The 21,067-nt window shown below is 41.7% G+C and overlaps 1 protein-coding gene across 1 annotated transcript in view; it reads left to right on the top strand.

Annotated features, from left to right (window-relative positions):
- The window catches only part of colgalt2 (collagen beta(1-O)galactosyltransferase 2), a 60,283-nt gene extending 46,996 nt beyond the window's left edge, over positions 1–13,287 (top strand). The window contains exons 10-12 of the mRNA XM_017717799.2: positions 753–880; positions 3,580–3,786; positions 10,844–13,287. Coding sequence (XP_017573288.2) covers positions 753–880; positions 3,580–3,786; positions 10,844–11,117 — 609 coding nt within the window. The 3' untranslated portion in view covers positions 11,118–13,287. The remainder of the gene's footprint in view (positions 1–752; positions 881–3,579; positions 3,787–10,843) is intronic.
- The last annotated feature ends 7,780 nt before the right edge of the window (positions 13,288–21,067 follow it).

Raw genomic sequence — 21,067 nt, 5'->3', positions numbered from 1 at the left:
AATGTGGCTACTTTGAAGAATCTAAAGTATAAAACATATCCGTTTGCTACACAATGACATGTGTGTTCCTTCATAGTTTTAACGCCTTTAATATTAATCTACAATGTAGAAAGTAATATAAATAAGTAAAAACCATTGAATGAGAAACTTTTGACTGATCCTGTACCTTCACTCTACATATTATCAGAAACCCTTACCTTGTAGCTCCTTCTTGCTGGATTGTAGTCCATCTGTTGATGGATAATTGTGTCAGGCGTAATCTAGCCCTTCATTAATGGTCAGTTTCTGAAGGCAGAGCTGCTCTCGGCTTGATCATTTTAATTGGTCGTCCACTCTCGACCTAGCAGTGACACTGACATGTAAAAGCTTCGTAACACCGCTGTGTCTGATACATTCATACCAGCACCGCACGCACCACACGTCACTGCTGTACTGAGAAAGACCTGCCACCCAAATAATATCTGCTTAGTGGTGGTCTTTTCCAGAGGGGGCAGATATATTAGATGGGCTGCAACTGCAATTAAGTGGTCTAAATTGGATAGTCTGCATTTGTACACTTATATGATGGACCTAAAACGTGGACAGAGCTTTTAAAGTGGACAGGGTTTTAAATAAACTGTAATAAAGTCTATAGAGGTGCTGTAGAAAATCAGATTATACATGCTTTTGCCCACAAAGCTCACCTTTTTACACAGTGGTTTAGACTCTCTTCAAAAAACAATTTGGCACTACAGCACATGGGTGTGTTTTAGGTGGTGGAGAGGCATCTACAGCGTGTGCTGGTTTTGGAGGATGATGTCAGATTCGAGCCCCGGTTCAAGAGAAGAATGCAGACCATCATGGAGGACGTGGAGAAAGCTCAGCTCGACTGGGACCTCATGTAAGATCTACAAGAGTTCTCATACCCGCACACAGTGGCCTCTTTTCCACTGCAGGGCCGATTGGTTCTGAGCACGGAGGGTAACTGTTCCGGTGGCTCTTCCACACAGATAGCTAACTGTACTCGGGTCACGGAACCGTTCAGTTGGATGACGTAACGATGTAGCTATTCGTATGTAGCTCTATGATTAGTGCTACATTTCAGTTTCAGGTTTATTTGTCATTTGCACCAGATGTCAGGACATTTATGCATTGAAATACTTGTGGTGAGTCTCAGATAATCACTCTACAGAAAGTAAATAAATAAAAGTAATATAAAAAACAAATTGAAATATATTAAATATACACAAAATATAGAGAAAATATACACAGAATACAGAGACAATATACATTTTAAAGTGGCTTAAGTGACTCAGTGTTGTTGTTCTTTAAAGTGACTTAGTGTTGAGATGTTATTGTCCATAGCAGAGATGATATGATATGATATGATATGATAATAATGCTGACAGAGTGACTGGGTGAAATGGTAGTTTGGGACGGACCCACAGCTTCACCGCTTGTTCAGAAGCCTGACAGCCTGTGGGTGAAACTGTTCATTAGCCGGGTTATTCTAGCCTGGATGCTGCGGAATCTCCCGCCTGATGGCAGGACGGTGAACAGGCAGAGTGCTGGGTGAAGCTGTCTGACCAGATTTTTTTGATCTTCCTGAGGCAGCGGGACTGGTAGATGTCCTATAAGGCTGGTAGTGTTGCCTATGATGGCTTCTGCCATCCTCATCACTCCTCTAAGGGCCTTGCGGTCACAGGCGGTGCAGCTGCTGTACCAGACAGTGATGCAGCCCGTGAGGAAGCTCACTATGGTGCATCTGTAGAAGTTGGTGAGGAGAGATGTTGACGGGCAGATCTCACAATAGTTTTGGGGTGGAGGGACCAGATGAGGTCATCAGTGAGGTGTACGCTGAGGAACTTCACTCTGCTGACTCTCTCCACAACGGCTCCAGTGATGAATAGGGGAGAGTGACCACCTCTCTGCAGCTTCCTGTTGTCCACGATCATCTCCTTTGTTCTGCTGATGTTGAGACAGAGATTGTTGTCATGGCGCCACTCTGACAGAGCGCTGACCTCGTCTCTGTAGGCTGTTTCATCTCCATCAGTGATGAGGCCCAGGATGGTGGTGTCATCAGCAAACTTGAAGATGATGTTAGACGTGTGTTTGGCTGTTCCCACCTGGGGTCTGCTCTTCAGGAAGTCCAGTATCCAGTTACACAGATGAAAGTTCAAACCCAAGTCTGTGAGCTTAGGAATGAGTTTGGCAGGGATGATAGTGTTGAATGCTGAGCTGTAATCTATGAACAGCATTTTTACATACGTGACCTTTCTGTTGTTATTCTGCCACAACATCTTGCTGCGTTATTTCAGACCCAAAAGCAATCAATTGAATTCAGTTCACTCACATGGACGCCAAAAGATCAAAGTAGTGCACAATTTTAAAACCACCATTCAGGAAACGTCAAAGCTTCAATCTAACACCAGTTCTAGTTGTTAAATGGTGCTGCTAACCAGAAGAGAGTAGCTGGTTAGCGTTAGCTTAGCTAGCATGGGCCCAGCTCTGCTCACAACAATACGGGTTCAGCTCTGACTAACAAAAGCTTTATGGACACAAATTTAGATCATAATAACTCAAAACTGAGGAAGCAAAGTCAAGCATCTGATGTTAGAGGGACAGAAACCTGTTTGCTGTTGTCTGGAGCTTCCTAGCTCAGCAAATGCCAGCTGGACCCTCTCTGATAGCTAACTTAGCTTAGCTAAAGAGATCCATACAACGCCAGCATGGGTTCAATTATACTAACTGCTCTGCTCTTACAAGTAGAGTTGATAGGAACGTACACCAGTATAACAGTGAGAGTAAAATCGACTGAACGTTGTTGGAGTGAGAGATCGCCAAAATCAAATTTGTTCTGTAGCTAGTCGTTTAGGATGTAGCCTGGTAGGCTAAGCTAACACAAGAGTGTACAAGTGAGTTCTTTATTTTTATTTATTTATTTATTTTTAAAACCTACATACAGGTAATCTCTGTAGGTTTACAGTTGGCTACAGCCTGTCCATCTGTTGCTGTGCAAATTATTTGCCCCACCATTACAAAGAGTCCACCATAGGACCAATGGGGCCAGATATTTGGACGGTGTTATGGGAGTGTCACTGTATGGATGAGAGTAAACCACTACCCAGATATATCCAGCCAAAAGAGGTGGTAGGCTACATGATAAAATGCTCAGTCAATGTACAAGGCAACATCTGCACAGGACCAGTGCTGCAATAATTAGCCAATAAAGTTTGTTAGTTGTAGAAGTTGATTATGGAAAAAAGACGATGCATTAACAGTCCATTTTTTTAATGATATGTATTGGAAGTGTTGAGGGCAGTTTGGTTTCGATTGTTTCATTTCGCCATGAGCAAATATAGACAGAGCTTTGAATGATGGCGCCGGGCAATAAGAGGAAACGTTAGAAAGGATAAATGGAACAGTCAGTCTATCAGTAATCTGATAGAGATTGATTGTAGAAGTAATTGTTCATTGCAGCCCGATACAGAGCACCACATACATGTAGAACTTAAGCTGCATAATGTCTGTTGTGTTGCGACACATGACATACTTTCTTGTCTCTTAATCTGTCTGTTTTTACTCTCTTTCTCTGTGTAGTTATGTGGGCCGTAAGCGGATGCAGGTGGCCCAGCCAGAGGTATCAGTGGAGGGTGTGGACAACCTGGTGGAAGCTGATTACTCCTACTGGACTCTGGGTTACGCTCTGTCCTTGCAGGGGGCGCGCAAGCTGCTATCCGCACAACCCTTTGGCAAGATGCTGCCTGTGGACGAGTTTCTACCCATCATGTTCAACAAACATCCCAAGTAAGGGAAGGAGAGATGGAGGGAATGAGTAGGAGCAAAGAGTGATGAGTGGATGGAGGAATGGATGGATGGATGGATGGATGAAATGGTTGATGAATGTTCTGGGGGATGGCATCTTTGAATGGATGTACAGTTGACAGAATGGTTGATTGAATGCTTGAGAAGATATTCGGATAGATGGAAGGATGGATGAATCAAATTGTTGACAATTGTGTGGATGGATGGCATCTTTGATAGCATCTTTGTATAGTTGGCACAATGGTTGAATGAATGCTTGAGAAGATATGTGGAGGAATTGATGGATGGATGAATGGGTGAATGAAAAGGTTTATGAATGTAAAGAGGGATGGCATTCTTTGAATGAGTGTTCAGTTGTTGAATGAATGCTTGAGTATATATATGGATGGATGGCTGGATTGTGGAAGGATGAAATGGTTGACAATTGTGTCAAGGGGTGGCATCTTTGAATGGATGTACAGTTGGTAGAGAGGTTGAATGGATGCTTGAGAAGGCGGGCTGGGCGGGGCGGGAGAGCACCTGTAATCCAAGCTAATGGGAAGCTGTGGCTGGCGGACTGTTTCTCGGGGGCAGTCGTGGGATGGAGGTCAGGGAGCCAGCCTTGTGACCGGAAGGTCACCGGTTCGCTCCCCTCAGCTGACAGTCCATGACTGAAGTGCCCTTGAGTAAGGCATCTAACCCCCAATTGCTCCCTGGGTGCCATGGATAGGCCTGCTCACTGCCCCCTAGTGTGTGTGTTCACTAGTGTGCATGTATGTGTGTGTTTGACTGCATGGATGGGTTAAACGTGGAGGTCTAATTCAGTGTTATTATTCAGAAGCGCAACACCAGTCGTATAACACTAACAAGAACATCCAAGTGATGAAGTTTTGATCCTGGCTGTTTTGATTAATTGGAGAAATTACACAGATCCTTTATCCTGTTCAAATCAGCCAGTGAAATCATGCACAGAAATCATCCTCTTGCCATTCATTGGTGGTCAGTCTCTGACCACAGAGCAGCTCTTATCTGTATATTTTTTTGTGCTGAGAATCAACCACCACCCTAGTAAATCTGCGTTGCATAACTGCAGTCCTGAGGTCAGAAACTGATCAATGATGTGGCGTAGAGTGGAACTGAAAGTTTGTGCAGTAACAGACAAGCTACAGTCTGTAATGGTACACCTGTATAGTGGAGCTATACATGTGAGGTTCATAAAGTGGACAGTGAGTGGACGTACAAGGTAGGTGTTTCTAATAAAGTGTATATACTCTATAATTATGCTTTCATACAGTGAATGCTACACAGGCACTCTAGGTCTGATCATACATGCTCATATTCACAAAGCTCACCTTCAGTGCACACACAGAGTAACACACCTCTCTTTGTCCTGCACTGCTGAGAGAGGGTCAGGCACACAGTGCTGGATTGTTTAGGGGGGATATATAAGCACGGTCCCCCTGCTGGGCCACACATCTACCTTTCTGCCCCTCTTTTGCTGCATGTTCTGTTTTACTCTCAGAGGAATGTAGCGCTAAAGCTCCAAAGTGAGAGGTGTGAGTGACAGTAAAGCAGAAGAGAAGCTGTCCTGACACAGCAGAATAAAAATAGACCGTGGAAACTGGATTCCTAGTAAAAGCATTATTAGTTGAAGGTACTCATACAGAAAATTACAAATCCACCACAATTTTACTGGTTCTACCTACCTTTGCTTACTTTCTTCCCATCTCTCTCTATTCCTCTCTCTCTTTCCACCTTCACTGCCCTGCCCACCTACAACACCCCTCTCCCCTGTTGTCCTTCTTTTGCTTCTCTCTCACTCTTTCTCTGTTTCTTTCTCTCTCTCTCTCTCTCTCTCTCTCTCTCTCTCTCTCTCTCTCTCTCTCTCTCTCTCTCTCTCTCTCTCTCTCAGACTCAGTGCAGAAGCCAGTTCGGTTTAGCTTAATGAGCTTTATTGGCAAGACTGCTTTACATGCAGTTTTGCCAAAGCAGTTGCAAAACAACAAATAAAGCCGTTTCCTCTCTTACTCCATGGAAATTCATCTTTACAGGCTCTTCTCATTTATGCATATCTGATTTTGACACAGCAGGTAAAAGTGGCCCAAATCTGGTATTTTTTCTTTACATGTGACACAGGTGTGTGTCTGTGTGTCAGTGTGAACAGAAAAAAACTGAATCTGACATTTTCAGTTCTAATTTGAGACACTCTGTGGTACTGAAATCCAATACATATCAGATACATATCCAGATCGGAATCCATGCAGCATTTACATCAATCCAACCCAACATTCGTCGTTATTTCGCTCTCCTGTGACCTCGAACACATTTGGGCTGATGCTTCTGTACCAAAGAATTAGAAGAGACTCATTGAAAACCATTCGTGTTTGAAGAGATTTTGAAAGAAATGCCCAAACGTAGCCGCAGGAGAACGAGGCTGCAGCATCAAAGACCAGTGAAAAGTCTGAAAGTTTAAAGAATCCGAGGACATGAACCAGAGAGGTGACCGCACCCTTTTTACGGCGATCTTGAACACGTTCTGGGTGATGAGCCCAGCTGTCAGTCAGTGCAGCTTCATGATGGCTCCTGTGATGCTGGTGAAGATGAAGCTGATCCTCCGGGGCTGGCGTTCGTTGGCAGTTGTGATCGTTTACCTCTGGATGAGCCGCATGACGCTCTGTTCTTTTGCTCGTGCGGGTCAGTTTAGGAGCTGATCTGTTTAGTCTGAAGTCATGTTACAGATCACGTATATGCTGTCAAATGTTTGGGGATACCTGGTTCTTCAAAATGTCTTTAAAGGGGACCTGAGACATTGTTTTGTGATAGTTTTGTTATGAGGTTTTGGACTAAAACGTATCTTTAGGTTAAACTATTACTCCAGGATTACTTCTGTATTTCCTCTCAAAACTGGCTAACATGCTTTTGTAGTTACTAGCCTGTAGCTACAGCTGTTCAACACAGCTGACACCAGCAGCAGCTTCTGTTTACAGTTTATTTTTACAGTTTTCTTACATATTTTGGAAGATTATGTGGAGAGTATGTGGAGAACTTTGAGGAGGTCTGTTTCTACAATGCCAAAACTGGTTGTGTCAACAGCAAATTACTTGCTACTCTGCTTACCAATCTGTAAGCTAAAGGCTACCAGTGATAAATGCACAGTGACTGATTTATTTCACTCACAAACGTTTCTTACCTTCAGTCGCTGTGGTGGAAAATAAAACAGAAGGGACAGCAGTTTTCTTTAGCAGCCGCATTTGAAGAAATCTGCTTTGTATTTTTTACTGGTTTTGATTAACGTTAGTCTTCGTTGGTGAAGTTGTCAGATTTTAGGACTTGTGTGTAGCTTCAAAACAGTAAACCACAGCTTCAGGATTTCTGGTACTTGTAATAGAAACGGAAAAAACGTTATTGCATCCTGGTGCAGCGCAGTTCACCACCACTCTGAACTTTTAACCGGCAAAGTGCAACTGGGATCTGTCGCAGCTCCTTTGATGAATAACGTTAAGCTCTGAGTTTTGCTAGCACAGTGCGACGTAACGCTGCCAACCCAAAGAAAATTTTGCAGTGTTTTACTATTATCAGCGTGACATATAAAGCCTAATAAGATGCACGTAAGTTCACCTGTCATGTTGAATAGCAGATAAAATGATAGAGTGATATTTGTAGTGTACACATAACCACGTCTGGTTCCTATTACTACATTCTCTTTGCAAGGAATTACAGAGTAAAGCTACATAGATATAATGTATAGTATAATATAGAAATAATGCAAAAGCCACAATTTTTTTTTTTTTTTTTTGGAAAATAAAACTATCTAGTCATTATTTAGACAAGTCTGCTCCTCATAGTAAAAAAAGACACGTTGATGAACATGAAGCCAAACGCTGAAGCTAAATTTTGTGCTAACTACATTTACAGGGAATTTTTCTTATAAAATTGAAAAGTCAAATATTCCTTCAAGACAGCAAGCTGTGCCGAAGGCCTTCATGAGAAGTGTATATAGCATCATATAACAGCCCGATGAAGGTTATTTTGGCATTTGAGTTTTTGGGCCAAACTGTGGAGGGAACTGCTTTGTGCCCTGCACTAATGAGTGGAATACCTGCATGCTCAGTGATACATTCCCATAGCAGTGGACACTCTCTCTCTCTCATGCTTTCTCTCTTCTTCTCTCTTCCTCTCTCTCTCTCTGTCTCTCTCGCTCTCTCTCTCGCTCTCTCTCTCGCTCTCTCCCTCTCTCTCTCTCTGTCTCTCTCGCTCTCTGTCTCTCTCTCTCTCTCTGTCTCTCTCGCTCTCTCTCTCTCTCTCTCTCTCTCTCTCTCTCTGTCTCTCGCTCTCTGTCTCTCTCTCGCTCTCTGTCTCTCTCTCTCTCTCTGTCTCTCTCGCTCTCTGTCTCTCTCGCTCTCTGTCTCTCTTGCTCTCTGTCTCTCATGCTCTCTCTGTGAGGAATGTGAAGGGGCATGGCACTTCCTATTTCCTGCTGTAGTAGCACAACAATCCCATTGATAGGGCTTGGGACTCGCTGGGCTGGGGCAAAGGAGCGATGGATTACTAAACAAATATACTGCAGCTTCTATGAAGAGAGAGAGAGAGAGAGAGAGAGCGCGCACGAGGGGGGGGGGGCTTTTAATGTCTATGGATTTGTGCATTTGCATGTGTACAAGAACTGTAAACACACACAGATTTCATTGGGAACAACAGCTCATGAGAGAGAGAGAGAGAGAGAGAGAGAGAGGGAGAGAGAGAGAGAGAGGGAGAGAGAGAGAGAAAGAAAAAGAAAGAGAGAGAGAGAGAGAGAGAGAGAGAGAGAGAGAAGAAGGCAGGGTGTTTTTTATGCCCCTAAACCCTTGCAGAATGCTGATTCAACACTTGTGGACCGTTTAACCTGTTAATGAAGGCAGGTTGAAGGTCAAATTCAAAGTCATGTTAATCGCTCACTGAATTTGCCCTTAGTTGCCTTTCCTGTCCGGGTGCCTCTCCATAGTGGAACCTTAAAGACAAATCCTAAAGACACAGTCACAAAAACAGGTCTGTAGATGTTCGACCACGCAGCGTTCTCACTGTGTAGTCAAGGTCATTCCTATATTAGAATATTTGGGTCTCACAGTTTCAATCTACGGGAAAAAATAATGCCGTTTTGGAAAACCGCTGTTATTATAGTGACTCCCTCTAGTAATATTTCAAACCTGATACATTTTGCTGTACATTCACTTTCCCTTAGATATCCTTGGATCCTCTGAATTACAAGGTTAAACAGGAATTCCACAGATTTTCCATTGTTTCCGCATTGCTGTGATGCAGACAAAGTCGTTCCGATTGTTCTGGTGTAACTGGTGAATTAGAGAGAAAAGGTAATGCTGATCCCTTTATATTCATCCGGCAAGCTTTAGATATGAAAGAGGAATTCCACCAACTTTTCAACATTTCTGCATAATTTAACCACTGAGATGTAAATAAAGTGATTCAGAGATGTTTGGTGTGAAATGGGTTACTGTAGAGAGACGTACTGACTCAGGTTTCTTTAGTGGTGGTGATAGGAACCAGGGGTCACCATGACCAGTGAAGATAAACATGTCTTCTTAGCTTTAAATCTGTAATGTTGACAGTGGTGGAACTGTGATGAATCTTTTCACACTGTAAGGTACCTCTCCTCCATGAATGAATTGACAATATACCAAAATCAAACAATATCAAAAGTTTATCATATGTAAATGTCTGTAATGACTATTGCTGTGTGCAAGCTAACACTGCTGTGAATTGAACTGGCATTATAAGACTGGCAACCTCAACAAAATACCGTTCTAGGAGGTCAGAACCTGCATGCGGCTCATTTACTGCCCTCTCGTGGCTCCACAGCTGAATTAGATCAGTAGGTAATAATAAAATAATCCTCCTCTACAGTAAAATGAAGCTCTGCTGATCCTTCAACACAGTTTAACAGTAAATGGTCTTAAACACTGGAGTTAATGTAGAACTGCTGATTCACCCTTTAACCCAGAAGATCAGCGCAGACTGCTGGTCACCATAGCAACGCAGACAATCTCACCCAGCTAGTAGCTAATGAAACAACAAAGAGAAAGATTTAAGACCAACATTGATAATTTGGAGACAAATGGACTTATTTGTGTTTATAATCACTCCAGCTTTTTTCCTGATATGTTTAATCTGCAACGAGACTGAAATGTCGCGAGGCTGAAGTCAGTTTCTCAATCGCCAGACTTCAGCCTCGTAAAAAGTCGAATGTTGACAGACATTTTACAAGAAGCTCTTCTTAATATGAGGAAAGTTTCCTGCTGGAGATGTGAGAAAAGCGGCTGTAGCTGAGCTGAAGCTTAAAGCAGAGCAAAGCAAGTCTGCGTTTTCATTTATATTACAGTTTTTAGCCTATACTAGCACACGAGCACATTCTGAGACATATTTACAGCCGAGATGATGAAATGTTACTTTAATTAAAAGGACATAAGTGTCTCACAAGGTGGTTTGATTTTTGTTGAGAGGGCAGAATGGCTCGTCTTAACTGTTGGATTGCCTACCTTTGCTCTAGGAGAAGAAAGGATGGAAAGTGGTCATTTAATGACTTTTTGAGTTGACAGAGTCACAATCTCACTCTCTCTCTCTCTTTCTCTCTCTCTCTCTCTCTCACTCTCTCTCTCTCACTCTCTTTCTCTCTCTCACTCTGTCACTCTTTCTCTCTCTCACTCACTCCCTCACTCTGTCACTCTCACTCTCTCTCTCACTCTCTCTCTTTCTCTCTCTCCCTCTCTCTCTCTCTCTTTCTCTCTCTCCCACTCTCTCACTCTCTCTCTCTCTCTCTCTCTCTTTTTCTCTCTCTCACTCTCTCTCTCTCTCTCTCTCTCTCTCTCTGTTCTCTCTCTCTCTCTCTCTCTCTCTCTCTCTCTCTCTCTCTGTTCTCTCTCTCTCTCTCTCTCTCTCTCTCTCTCTCTCTCTCTCTCTCTCTCTCTGTTCTCTCTCTCTCTCTCTCTCTCTCTCTCTCTCTCTCTCTCTCTCTCTCTCTCTCTCTGTTCTCTCTCTCTCTCTCTCTCTCTCTCTCTCTCTCTCTCAGCACTGCGTACATGTCACACTTTGAGCCGAGGGATCTGCGGGCATTCTCTGTGGAGCCGCTGCTGGTTTACCCGACACACTACACGGGTGAGCCGGGCTACTTCAGCGACACTGAAACCTCCACCATCTGGGACGACGAATCCATCAGTACAGACTGGGACCGGAAACACCCCCCGAAAACTGCCCAGCAGGGCCGGATACGCCCCATCGCCCAGAACAGTGTAACAGGGGACACGCCGCCACCGGCAGTCCGGGCATCAAGAGACGAACTGTGACATGAGTGGAGGGAAAGACTTAACACACACACACACACACACACACTCACACACACACACACACACACACACACACATACACACACACTCACACACACACTCACACACACACTCACATACACTACGGTTTAAAAGTTTGGAATCACTGTTCTTAATAATATAAAACCAATTTGGTTGCAGGTAAATGTGTAGAGTTATTCTAATACCGAATCTCTGTGCAACTTCACAGGCTTCCCTTAAGAAATGTCATGGCATTGATGTTCATTTTAACTCGGGCTCATAGTGAGTGGTAAACATTCCGGACATATAGAGTAGTTGCAGTGTATGTCGCTGCTGTTGGGACAAAACCTCGTATCTCCATTTTTGTCATTTTTCAGTTTTTGATATAATTTGAAAACACCTGTTGTCCTTTACATTGTTTGTAAATTTCATGATAAGTGGACCAAAAGAAATGTCCCAAAATGAAAAAAAAACTCTTACATTAAAAGTAAAGTATGTTCTTTCATCCTCCTATAAAATTAGAATTTGGGAGATACAAGGTTTTCTTCTGACAGCAGTGATATACAGTGGTGCCACATCATAGTGCCCAGCCCCTCAGCTAAAACAGTCTGGGTTTAGCAGTTTTTCACTGATTTTCTAAGTGAAACGAAGTGAACACATAGTCTACAGAGAACACACTCAGGCCTTATGGCATTGTTCTGCACATTCTAGTCCATAATTTCTATTTTTTATTTTTCTATTTTTTCTATTTTTCTATTTTTTATTTTTTTTTATTGGAAAAAATAACAAATAAGTTGTGATGCGCATTCAAACGTGCAGTAGCTTGTTCTCTGTAGAGGATGATGTGTTCACTTATTTTCACATAGGAAATCAACAAAAACGTCATTTGAACAGGGGTGTGCAGATTTTTGCATACAAATCAGGTGCATGTTAACACCTGACCCCAAGTGTGCGGTTTTACAGCGGCTTCAAACGTTCCCCAGCCATTTCGATTTTAGAACCAGACCAATCTGTTTTAGAACTTTATAATTATGATTTGATGCGTCTTGTTCTTTATTGTAGGCCAGCTGCTAAAATGTGCATCCCTGGTAATGATGAAATCTTGAGGCAGATAACCCATCAAGGAGTTATTGTAAATTAATAATTACAGTGGATTATTTATCATTTGTCTTTTTTTGTATTTGTCATGTATGACACTTCATGTCCCCAAAAATAAATATAGCATTTATTCCATAAAACATCTAAAAAAAAAAACTTTACATTGAAAAGTTTTTATATATAGCCAAAATGATTAATATGACAAGTGATTCCAAACTTTTGAACAGTATTGCGGTACCAGCAGTAGCCAGAGATCATCAGACCCAGTCAACTCTTACACTGTCTGTCACTGCAAAGTCAGCAGCCTCTATCAATCGCTGGTTTTCAGCCAATAGCATTACAGCAGGCTGAGATGCTCGAATACCATTGGCTGTTTGGAAGAGGATGAAAAAATGTGAGATGAATGCTCACGTTTTATGGCAAATTTATTTATTTGACACAATGTAGATTGTGTGTTTGTCTGTCTGTCTTCCTGTCCATCTGTCCCTCCGCAGCATCGTCCCTGGAGGACGCTGAGAGACACTTGAGGAGTAATGGCACTCAACAGACTAACCACACTGAGCACATCTTACGAAAAAATGGACAGATGGAAAGACGGCAGCATGTGGGAGATGGACACACAGACCTCTGGCAGTTTGGGAACAACAACAACAGAAAATAGTCATAAACCAGTGGATCTTTTTTTATTTAAAAGAGGATAATTACTGTAAATGGAATGAAGCAGGTGTGGTTTATGGGGCAATGCAGGGAATAAAAGGATGCACAGCTGTCTGAATACAAACACTGAATTATATGTATGTTTGATCTTTATAAGACTATTATCCCAGTTCCGGCGAACTCAGCTGAACAGATGTTTGTTGCAGCTTTTGAAGCAACTAGAGTGAAATGAGGAAGCCTGTGTAAATGGTCATGGAGTGCTGTAATATTTTTCAGTGTAATTTCCATCTGCCACATCTGTACTGGACTATCGATTCCCACAGACGTTCATTTCAGGGTGTTCCATGTTCTTTTATCTTATAATAGAGACCAATGGGCAGTCGCTGAATTCTGTGAATAAATGTTAATAAACATAGCAGTGGCGAGCCATGAATGTTGGAGCTAAAAAGCAGCTCTACAGTAATCCCAATTTCTGCTTGCGCCCCTGTCCATATGTTTTATTTGAAGCTTGTAACGGATGTTTAGCATGTCGCTGTTGTCAGAAGAAAACCTTGTGTCTACAAAATGACAACTTTACAGGAGAAGGAAAAAACCTGGTTCACCTTTAATGTAAGTCAATGGAACCAGAGTTTTTTCCAAGTCATTTTGCACCGTTTCTTTCAGTCCGTTCAGCATGAAATTTACGAACAGTGTAAAGGATGGCACGCATTTTCACATTATGTCAAAAAATGAAAAATGACAAAAATGGAGATATGAAGTTTTTTTCCAATAGCAGCGATACGTTTGACCTTTTTTCCCCTTTTTACAGTGAATGATGTAGTAAAGAGGCCTGATACAGAGCCGGAGCTGTTTACCATTTCCAACAACTGGCTAATACCTGCTTAGGCTACAGCTCATGTTCACAATCCGTGACATATCTAGAACTTCCAGAAGGCCCAGAGTGACTTTTCCCTCATAAAATTGATCCCATCCATCGGAAATCAAAACATGATTGGGTGGTCCCACTGTCACTTTTTAACCATGTTAGTAGTTTATCTTACATTTAAGCCTTTATTTCAGATCCTGAAGTCCTGACCAATGAGAGAGCTTGCTTGGCTGTATCCACTTAGACACCAAAGAGAAAAATCCTGATTGGACACTTTTCATTTTAAGGTTTTGACCCAAAGCTTAACAGTGAAATAAGAGTATTACTACAATTCCTGTAGTTTAAATACAACAAACATCATGACTCTTTTAAATGAAAATGAACTAAAAATTACAGACATGCATTTTTTAAGTTCCATGAAATCATTCGGGCCCTGACGGTTCCCCGCTGTTATACAGTGAAGTAGATGAGATGGAAGAAAATGTCTTATGAAAGCTGTTATAAGGTTTTATCAAACATACTGGAATATATGGAGCCTGTACATCCCGTATAAATAAAAATAATGCATGACCATGACTTAGTAAGTCGTGGGAATGAGATAAGCCTTGACGACAGCTTAATAAGGCATGATCTCATTCTCATGCCTTACTAAGTCCTTCACACGCATTAATATGCCATGGCCATGCATTTATTTTCATTTATACAGGATGTCACCACCTGGGTTCCATAGAAACAAGAAAAAGTAGTTCTGGTTACTTTCACTTTACCTAAGGATTTCTAGAGCCTAGTTCTAGATCAGGCGGAGTCTCTGAACACTCCACCCACACCATTCATTGTAACACATCATATCAATTTTACTTCTATAAGTGAAATATACAAATATACAGCTTAACAATTATTTAACTGAAGAATTAAAGCAATATACACTATATTGCCAAAAGTCTTCGCCCGTCTGGCTTCACACGCATATGAACTTGAGTGACATCCCGTTCTTAATCCATAGGGTTTAATATGATGTCGGCCCACCCTTTGCAGCTATAACAGCTTCAACTCTTCTGGGAAGGCTTTCCACAAGGGTTAGGAGTGTGTTTATGGGAATTTTTGTCCGTTCTTCCAGAAGCACATTTGTGAGGTCAGACACTGATGTTGGACGAGAAGGCCTGGCTCACAGTCTCCACTCTAATTCATCCCAAAGGTGTTCTATGGGGTTGAGGTCAGGACTCTGTGCAGGCCAGTCAAGTTCTTCCACACCAAACTCGCTCATCCATGTCTTTATGGACCTGGTTTGTGCACTGGTGCGCAGTCATGTTGGAACAGGAAGGGGCCGTCCCCAAACTGTTCCCACAAAGTTGGGAGCATGAAATTGTCCAAAATCTCTTGGTGCTGAAGCTTTAAGAGTTCCTTTCACTGGAACTAAGGGGCCGAGCCCAACTCCTGAAAAACAACCCCACACCATGATTCCCCCTCCACCAAACTTTACACTTGGCACAATGCAGTCAGACAAGCACCGTCTCCTGGAAACCGCCAAACCCAGACTCGTCGAATAGGATTTCCAGACGGAGAAGCGTGATTGGTCACTCCAGAGAACACGTCTCCACTGCTCTAGAGTCCAGTGGCGGCGCTTTACACCACTGCATTCCACGCTTTGCATTGTGCTTGGTGATGTAAGGCTTGGATGCAACTGCTCGGCCATGGAAACCCATTCCATGAAGCTCTCTATGCTGTTCTTGAGCTGATCTGAAGGCCACATGAAGTTTGGAGGTCTGTAGTGATTGACTCTGCAGAAAGTCGGTGACCTCTGTGCACTATGCCCCTCAGCATCCGCTGACCCGCTCTGTCATTTTACGTGGCCGACCACTTCGTGGCTGAGTTGCTGTCGTTCCCAATCACTTCCACTTTGTTATAATCCCACTGACAGTTGACTGTGGAATATTTAGTAGTGAGGAAATTTCACGACTGGACTTGCTGCACAGGTGGCGTCCGATCACGGTACCACGCTGGAATTCACTGAGCTCCTGAGAGCGACCCATTCTTTCACTAATGTCTGTAGAAGCAGTCTGCAGGCCTAGGGGCTCGGCTTTATACACCTGTGGCCATGGAAGTGATTGGAACACCTGAATTCAGTGATTTGGATGGGTGACTGAAAACATTTGGAAATATATAATGTAGCAGAAACATTTACTAACAGTATTCAGCAACTGACAATTGGCTTCTAGTATTAAGTGAGTTTTGAGTAGGTTTTCAATACTAACAGAACATTTTACAGCTGGGAGCTGAAGAGTCTTCAGGTTGTTTCAAAAGCTCTGCTGAAGGGACCCTTTTAATAAGGAATCTGCGTCAACAAGAGTTTAGGCCAGGACAAAAAAAATGACTCTGGTTTTCCAGAGAAAATTTAAGACTATAAGGAATCTTTAATGAGGTTAGTCCATTAGACCCTAGGAGAGAACAGCTTTTTGGAGTCTGTGCACTGTTCACCAGACCAACTGGAACTGCTTTACTATCAGCTTTTCCTCATAGCCCTGAAATAAAGAACTGTATGGACAGAGAGACCTCATGGTCATTATTTCCAAAGCTGAACATGCCAAACTCTTTCTCCACTTTAACAGGCAGGTCCTGGTCCTATTTTAGAGCAGAGTGTTTTGTAAGAACCCTGAAGGTGCTCTCTGTAAGCCCCTTCAACAGCAACCCAGCATTTCCCAACAAACACCTTCATCCTGATGTTGGCATTTATCTTTACAGTGTTCAGGAGAAGAACTGAAGCCAAAAGCCAAGGAGAACATTCTAGAACAGTGTGAATGGCAGGATGAAGGAGAAGCATGCTAGAATGGTCGAAATGAGGGAGAATATTGTAAAATTATGTGAATGGTAAATAATATTCTAGATCTATTCAAACTGTGGATAAGGGAGAACACTAGAGCGGTGTGCATGGCAATGTAAATGAGGAAGAACAATCTAGAACAGTGCGAAAGGAGAGAACATTATAGAATATGAGTGAAGGAGAACATTCCAGAACGGAGGGGGAACATTCTATAATGCTATGAATGAAGGAGAACATTCTAGAACAGTGTGAATGGGAAAGAGCATTCTAAAACAGCGAGAACATTTTAGAATGGTGTGAATGAGGGAGATCATTCTAAAACAATGTAAACAAGAAGGAACATTTGAATAAGGGAGAAACATTCTAGAATGATATGAATGGGGAGAACATTCTAAGCGACTACACTGTAGAATGGTGTGAATGGAAAGAACATTCTAGAACAGTGTCAATGGGGAGAAACATTCTAGAAGAGTATGAATGAAGGAGAACATTCTAGGACAGTTTGAATGGGGTAGCACTCTAAAATAGTGAACAAGTGGAACATTTTAGAACACTGCGAATAGTGTGAAAAAGGGAAAACAATCTAGAACAGTATAAATGGGGGGAAAACATTTTAGGACAACGTAAAGAAGAAAGAACATTCTGGAATGGTTTGAATAAGGGAGAACATTTTAGAACAATGTAAACAAGTAACAACATTCCAGAGCAATGCAAATGAGGGAAAACATTCTGGATGTCGAAAAACGTTGTATGAACGAATGAATGGGGAGAACATTCTAAAACAGTGAGAATGGGAAAGAGCATTCTAGAAAAGTATGAATGGGGGAAAACATTCTAGAACAATGTAAAGAAGAAAGAACATTCTGGAACAGTTTGAATAAGTGAGAAACCTGTTAGAACAATGTAAACAAGTAACAACATTCTAGAACAATGCAAATGAGGGAGAACATTCTGCATGAGGAAGAACATTCTAAGAACATGTGAATGGGAAAGAACATTCTCGAGCAGTGAGTGAAGGAGAGCATTCTAGAACAATGTAAAGAAGAAAGAGCATTCTAGAACAGCATAAAGAAGAAAGAGCATTCTAGAACATTGTGTATGAGGGAGATATTCAAGAATGGTGTGAATGAGAGAGCATTCTAGAGAACTGTGAGAACATTCTGGATGATGTGAATAAGGGAGAACATAGGTTCATGAATGAGTGATAACATTTTAGAATGATGCAAATGAGAGAGAACAATCCAGCAAAGTAAGACTAAGGAAGAACATTCTAGAGCAGCGAGAAAGAGGGAAACATTCTAGAGTTCCTGAACCATCACGCAGGTTCACCACGTTTGGTCAACGTATAAAGCATCTTGTTTGTGGTGGTGGCCTCACTCAGTATGCATGAAAACAATGCTGTTAAACTTTTACTGGCTTTAATAAACTAACTTACTTCATACATCCTGGCTGAGTGTCGTATCAACGTAAACGTAAGCATCATTTAACCCCTTAAAATCTCGGGTTTATTACATACTTAGGCTTATTATTCAGTAACTAAAGCGACTTCAATGCAAACTGGCAGCACATATTGATGCTGCCTTCACAGATGTGCATGTCACCCATGCCATGTGCACAATGCACCCCTATACCATCATGAATACTGGCTTTTGAACTGTGCACTGATAGCAAGCTGAGTGGTCTTCACCCTGGAGGATGCAGTGTCCATGATTTCCCAAACGAATTTCCAATGTTGATTCATCAGACCACAGGACACTTTTCTGCTACGGCTCGTTATCAAATATTTAAATGGACTATTTCACTTAACTTAAAACTGGGCTGGTCTGGTTGCACCACGTGACTTATGTTGTGCCACCTAACTTTTCAGACTAATTTCAAATTAATCAGGCATTTGCTTAAACAAATGTAGAAATCATTGTCCTTGAACATCCATCCATCCATCCATTTTCCAAGCCGCTTCTCCGTCAGGGGTCCTTGAACATGAGTTTATACTTTGATTTTTTTTTCAAATAAATTAACAATATTATAATAATTACACATTTTCATGGTTCTCCTGAGGTCAGACAGCCTGCCATGGTAAACAGAACCGTTCTAATCACGACACAAAAATAACATTTTTTCCAAAATTCGTGAAAAGGTTACTGATCTTGCCGTTGCGCCATGAGGATCACTTGCGGTCTGATTTATGATGCAATATCCTGACCCCTGTTAAAGTCCTGTGTATTTGGTTGTGCTGCCTGACATTTGAGGAAATGACAACAAGTTTTTCAGACAGTTGAGCTCACACAAGTTTAACACCATGCCAAGCAAATTTTAGTTAGAATTTTATAGCACAAAATTACTTCTTTTAAACATATATTGTGGAACAGTTGCACCACCTTACATTTTTAGACTTCTGGAGGCAAAAAGAAACTAAAATAAAATTGAAGTCTTGCTATTACACCCATATGGCAACCCTGTTTCTTTCAGCTTCTTTTAGGTACATCAGGAGAAAAGAGAGGTAAGCAACTAGTCCATGAGATTATGTGGCGCATATAAGTTTCATAAATGCCGAGTCGAAGCGGATATGGGGTAGCTTCATGCTAAAGCCCACAGAAACACAAACAGGTGGTAGCGCACATGCTCGCTGACCTTCCTTCCTGTGTCCACTTCTTGTTGGTTCAGAACAGTAGGTCTTTGTGAGTGATGTGTTTAGCTGCGGTAAACAGACTCAGCGCTGTGTTTATCCTGCTGAAGCGGAAGTGTCAAACTCCAGGGCTGGGAGGCCACAGATCTGCAAAGTTTAGTGTTTTTCTTAAACACACCTGATTCAGTTCCACAGCCAATCACCAAGGCAGACGAGCAGAGAATCCTACTCAGATCATAACTTTAACAATTGCAAGGAATACTGAACACATAGTAGATGAGTGGGTGGGTACATACAGAATTGATCTGGATATTTTCTTTGATCCTCATATATCAATGCAAATTTTGATATATTTATGAATTGCTTGGTATTCTGTAGAACATGTAGACCTTCTTGGTTTATTTATGGACTGTTCTACTGAGCCAAACTGCAGTCCTACAGTAAAAAAGCACTTAGGTTATGATCTATTTATGCTCAAGTTATTAATAGTGATAGTGATGATAAATAAGTGTATACAAATTCATCAGTTATCGGGTACTGTCTGCTGGAATGTGCCTGTCCCAAACCATAACCCCTAAATTAATGCTTGTCAAAGTAATGTTTTAATAATATATACTTCTAAATATATATTTTTGTTTGATTTATGATTATATTGTTTTTTGTTTGTTTTTTATACAAAAAGCTTAATTCAGAAAATGTTGTCCCACATTTTCATGCGACTGCTAACACACAGAGTTTTAGTCCATAGGTGGAGCCTTATTTTAGCCACACCCCTGCACCACAGAGCAGAGAGTGAGACTGCATCTCTGTCCCTCATGGCCACGTGGTGAGCAGTTAGATTTGATGTAGAACTGCTAATTCACCCTTTAACCTGAAGGTTGACATGCTGACTGCTGGTCACCATAGCAACAAACACAACAAACTCACCTAGCTAGTAGCTAACGAAAAGGCAAAGAGAAAGATTTAAGACGAACATTGGTAATTATGGAGACAAATGGACTTCATAATCAGTCCGGCTTGTTTACTGATATGCACTGCCTGATGCACCATTTACATGGAATGGGAAAATTCAAACTAGAAGCTGGCGAATGAGAAACTCCTCCAGCCTGGTAAAAAGTCAAACGTTGAGAGATATTTTGAGAGAGATTTTGCTAGAAACTGTTTTACTTTTGGAAAAGTTTCCTGCTGGAGATGTGAGAAAAGCCGCTATAGCTGAGCTAAAGCTTAAAGCAGAGCAAAGTAAGTCTGAGTTTTTGTTCATATTTTTTAGTCTATACTAGTACATCAGCACATACTGAGACAGATTTACAGCCAAGATGGTAAAATGGACATAAAATGTTGTGGCTCGTATGGTGGTTTGATTATTGCTTAAAGGGCAAAATGGATTACAACACTTGGGTTGCTGACCCTTGGTATAGGGTCACTCAAAGCAAAATGATTTAACTTCAAAGCCCAAAATGTTTTGACTTTGTACCAATTCGGTGAAATGATCCTTATTTGTAATTTTATATCCATATAATTTTGGAACAGTTAGTGTTAAATTTATGTTGTCACATCTGTTTAGATATGAATTTATGGTCATTTTGAGAGAAATGTCTGCTGTAGGCTGTATCCAAGTGAACTCACTGGATGTTCACAAGAAGTTCATGTGGTCTCGACTGTGGACCAGATGAATGTCAGAATTAGAGACTGCAGCTGTACAGCCTTATGAACTTCTGTTATGTGAATGTTAAGTCCATAAGCCTGCAATCCCAGGAAAGGCTGGCAGGTTTAAGGTGTGTCCCAGAAGGCGCCTTAAGCCCTGCAGTCCTGCTCCAAGTCCACAGTCAGGGCGGACTCATGGGACGTGCAGGCTCTGCCCAGGTGAAATTGTGTTACTGGTCATA

The sequence above is a fragment of the Pygocentrus nattereri genome, chromosome 28, assembly GCF_015220715.1.
Source record: "Pygocentrus nattereri isolate fPygNat1 chromosome 28, fPygNat1.pri, whole genome shotgun sequence".
In the NCBI taxonomy this organism is placed as follows: domain Eukaryota; kingdom Metazoa; phylum Chordata; class Actinopteri; order Characiformes; family Serrasalmidae; genus Pygocentrus; species Pygocentrus nattereri.
The sequence above is the reverse complement of the archived record's forward strand: the minus strand, read 5'-3'. Positions and strand labels throughout refer to the sequence as shown.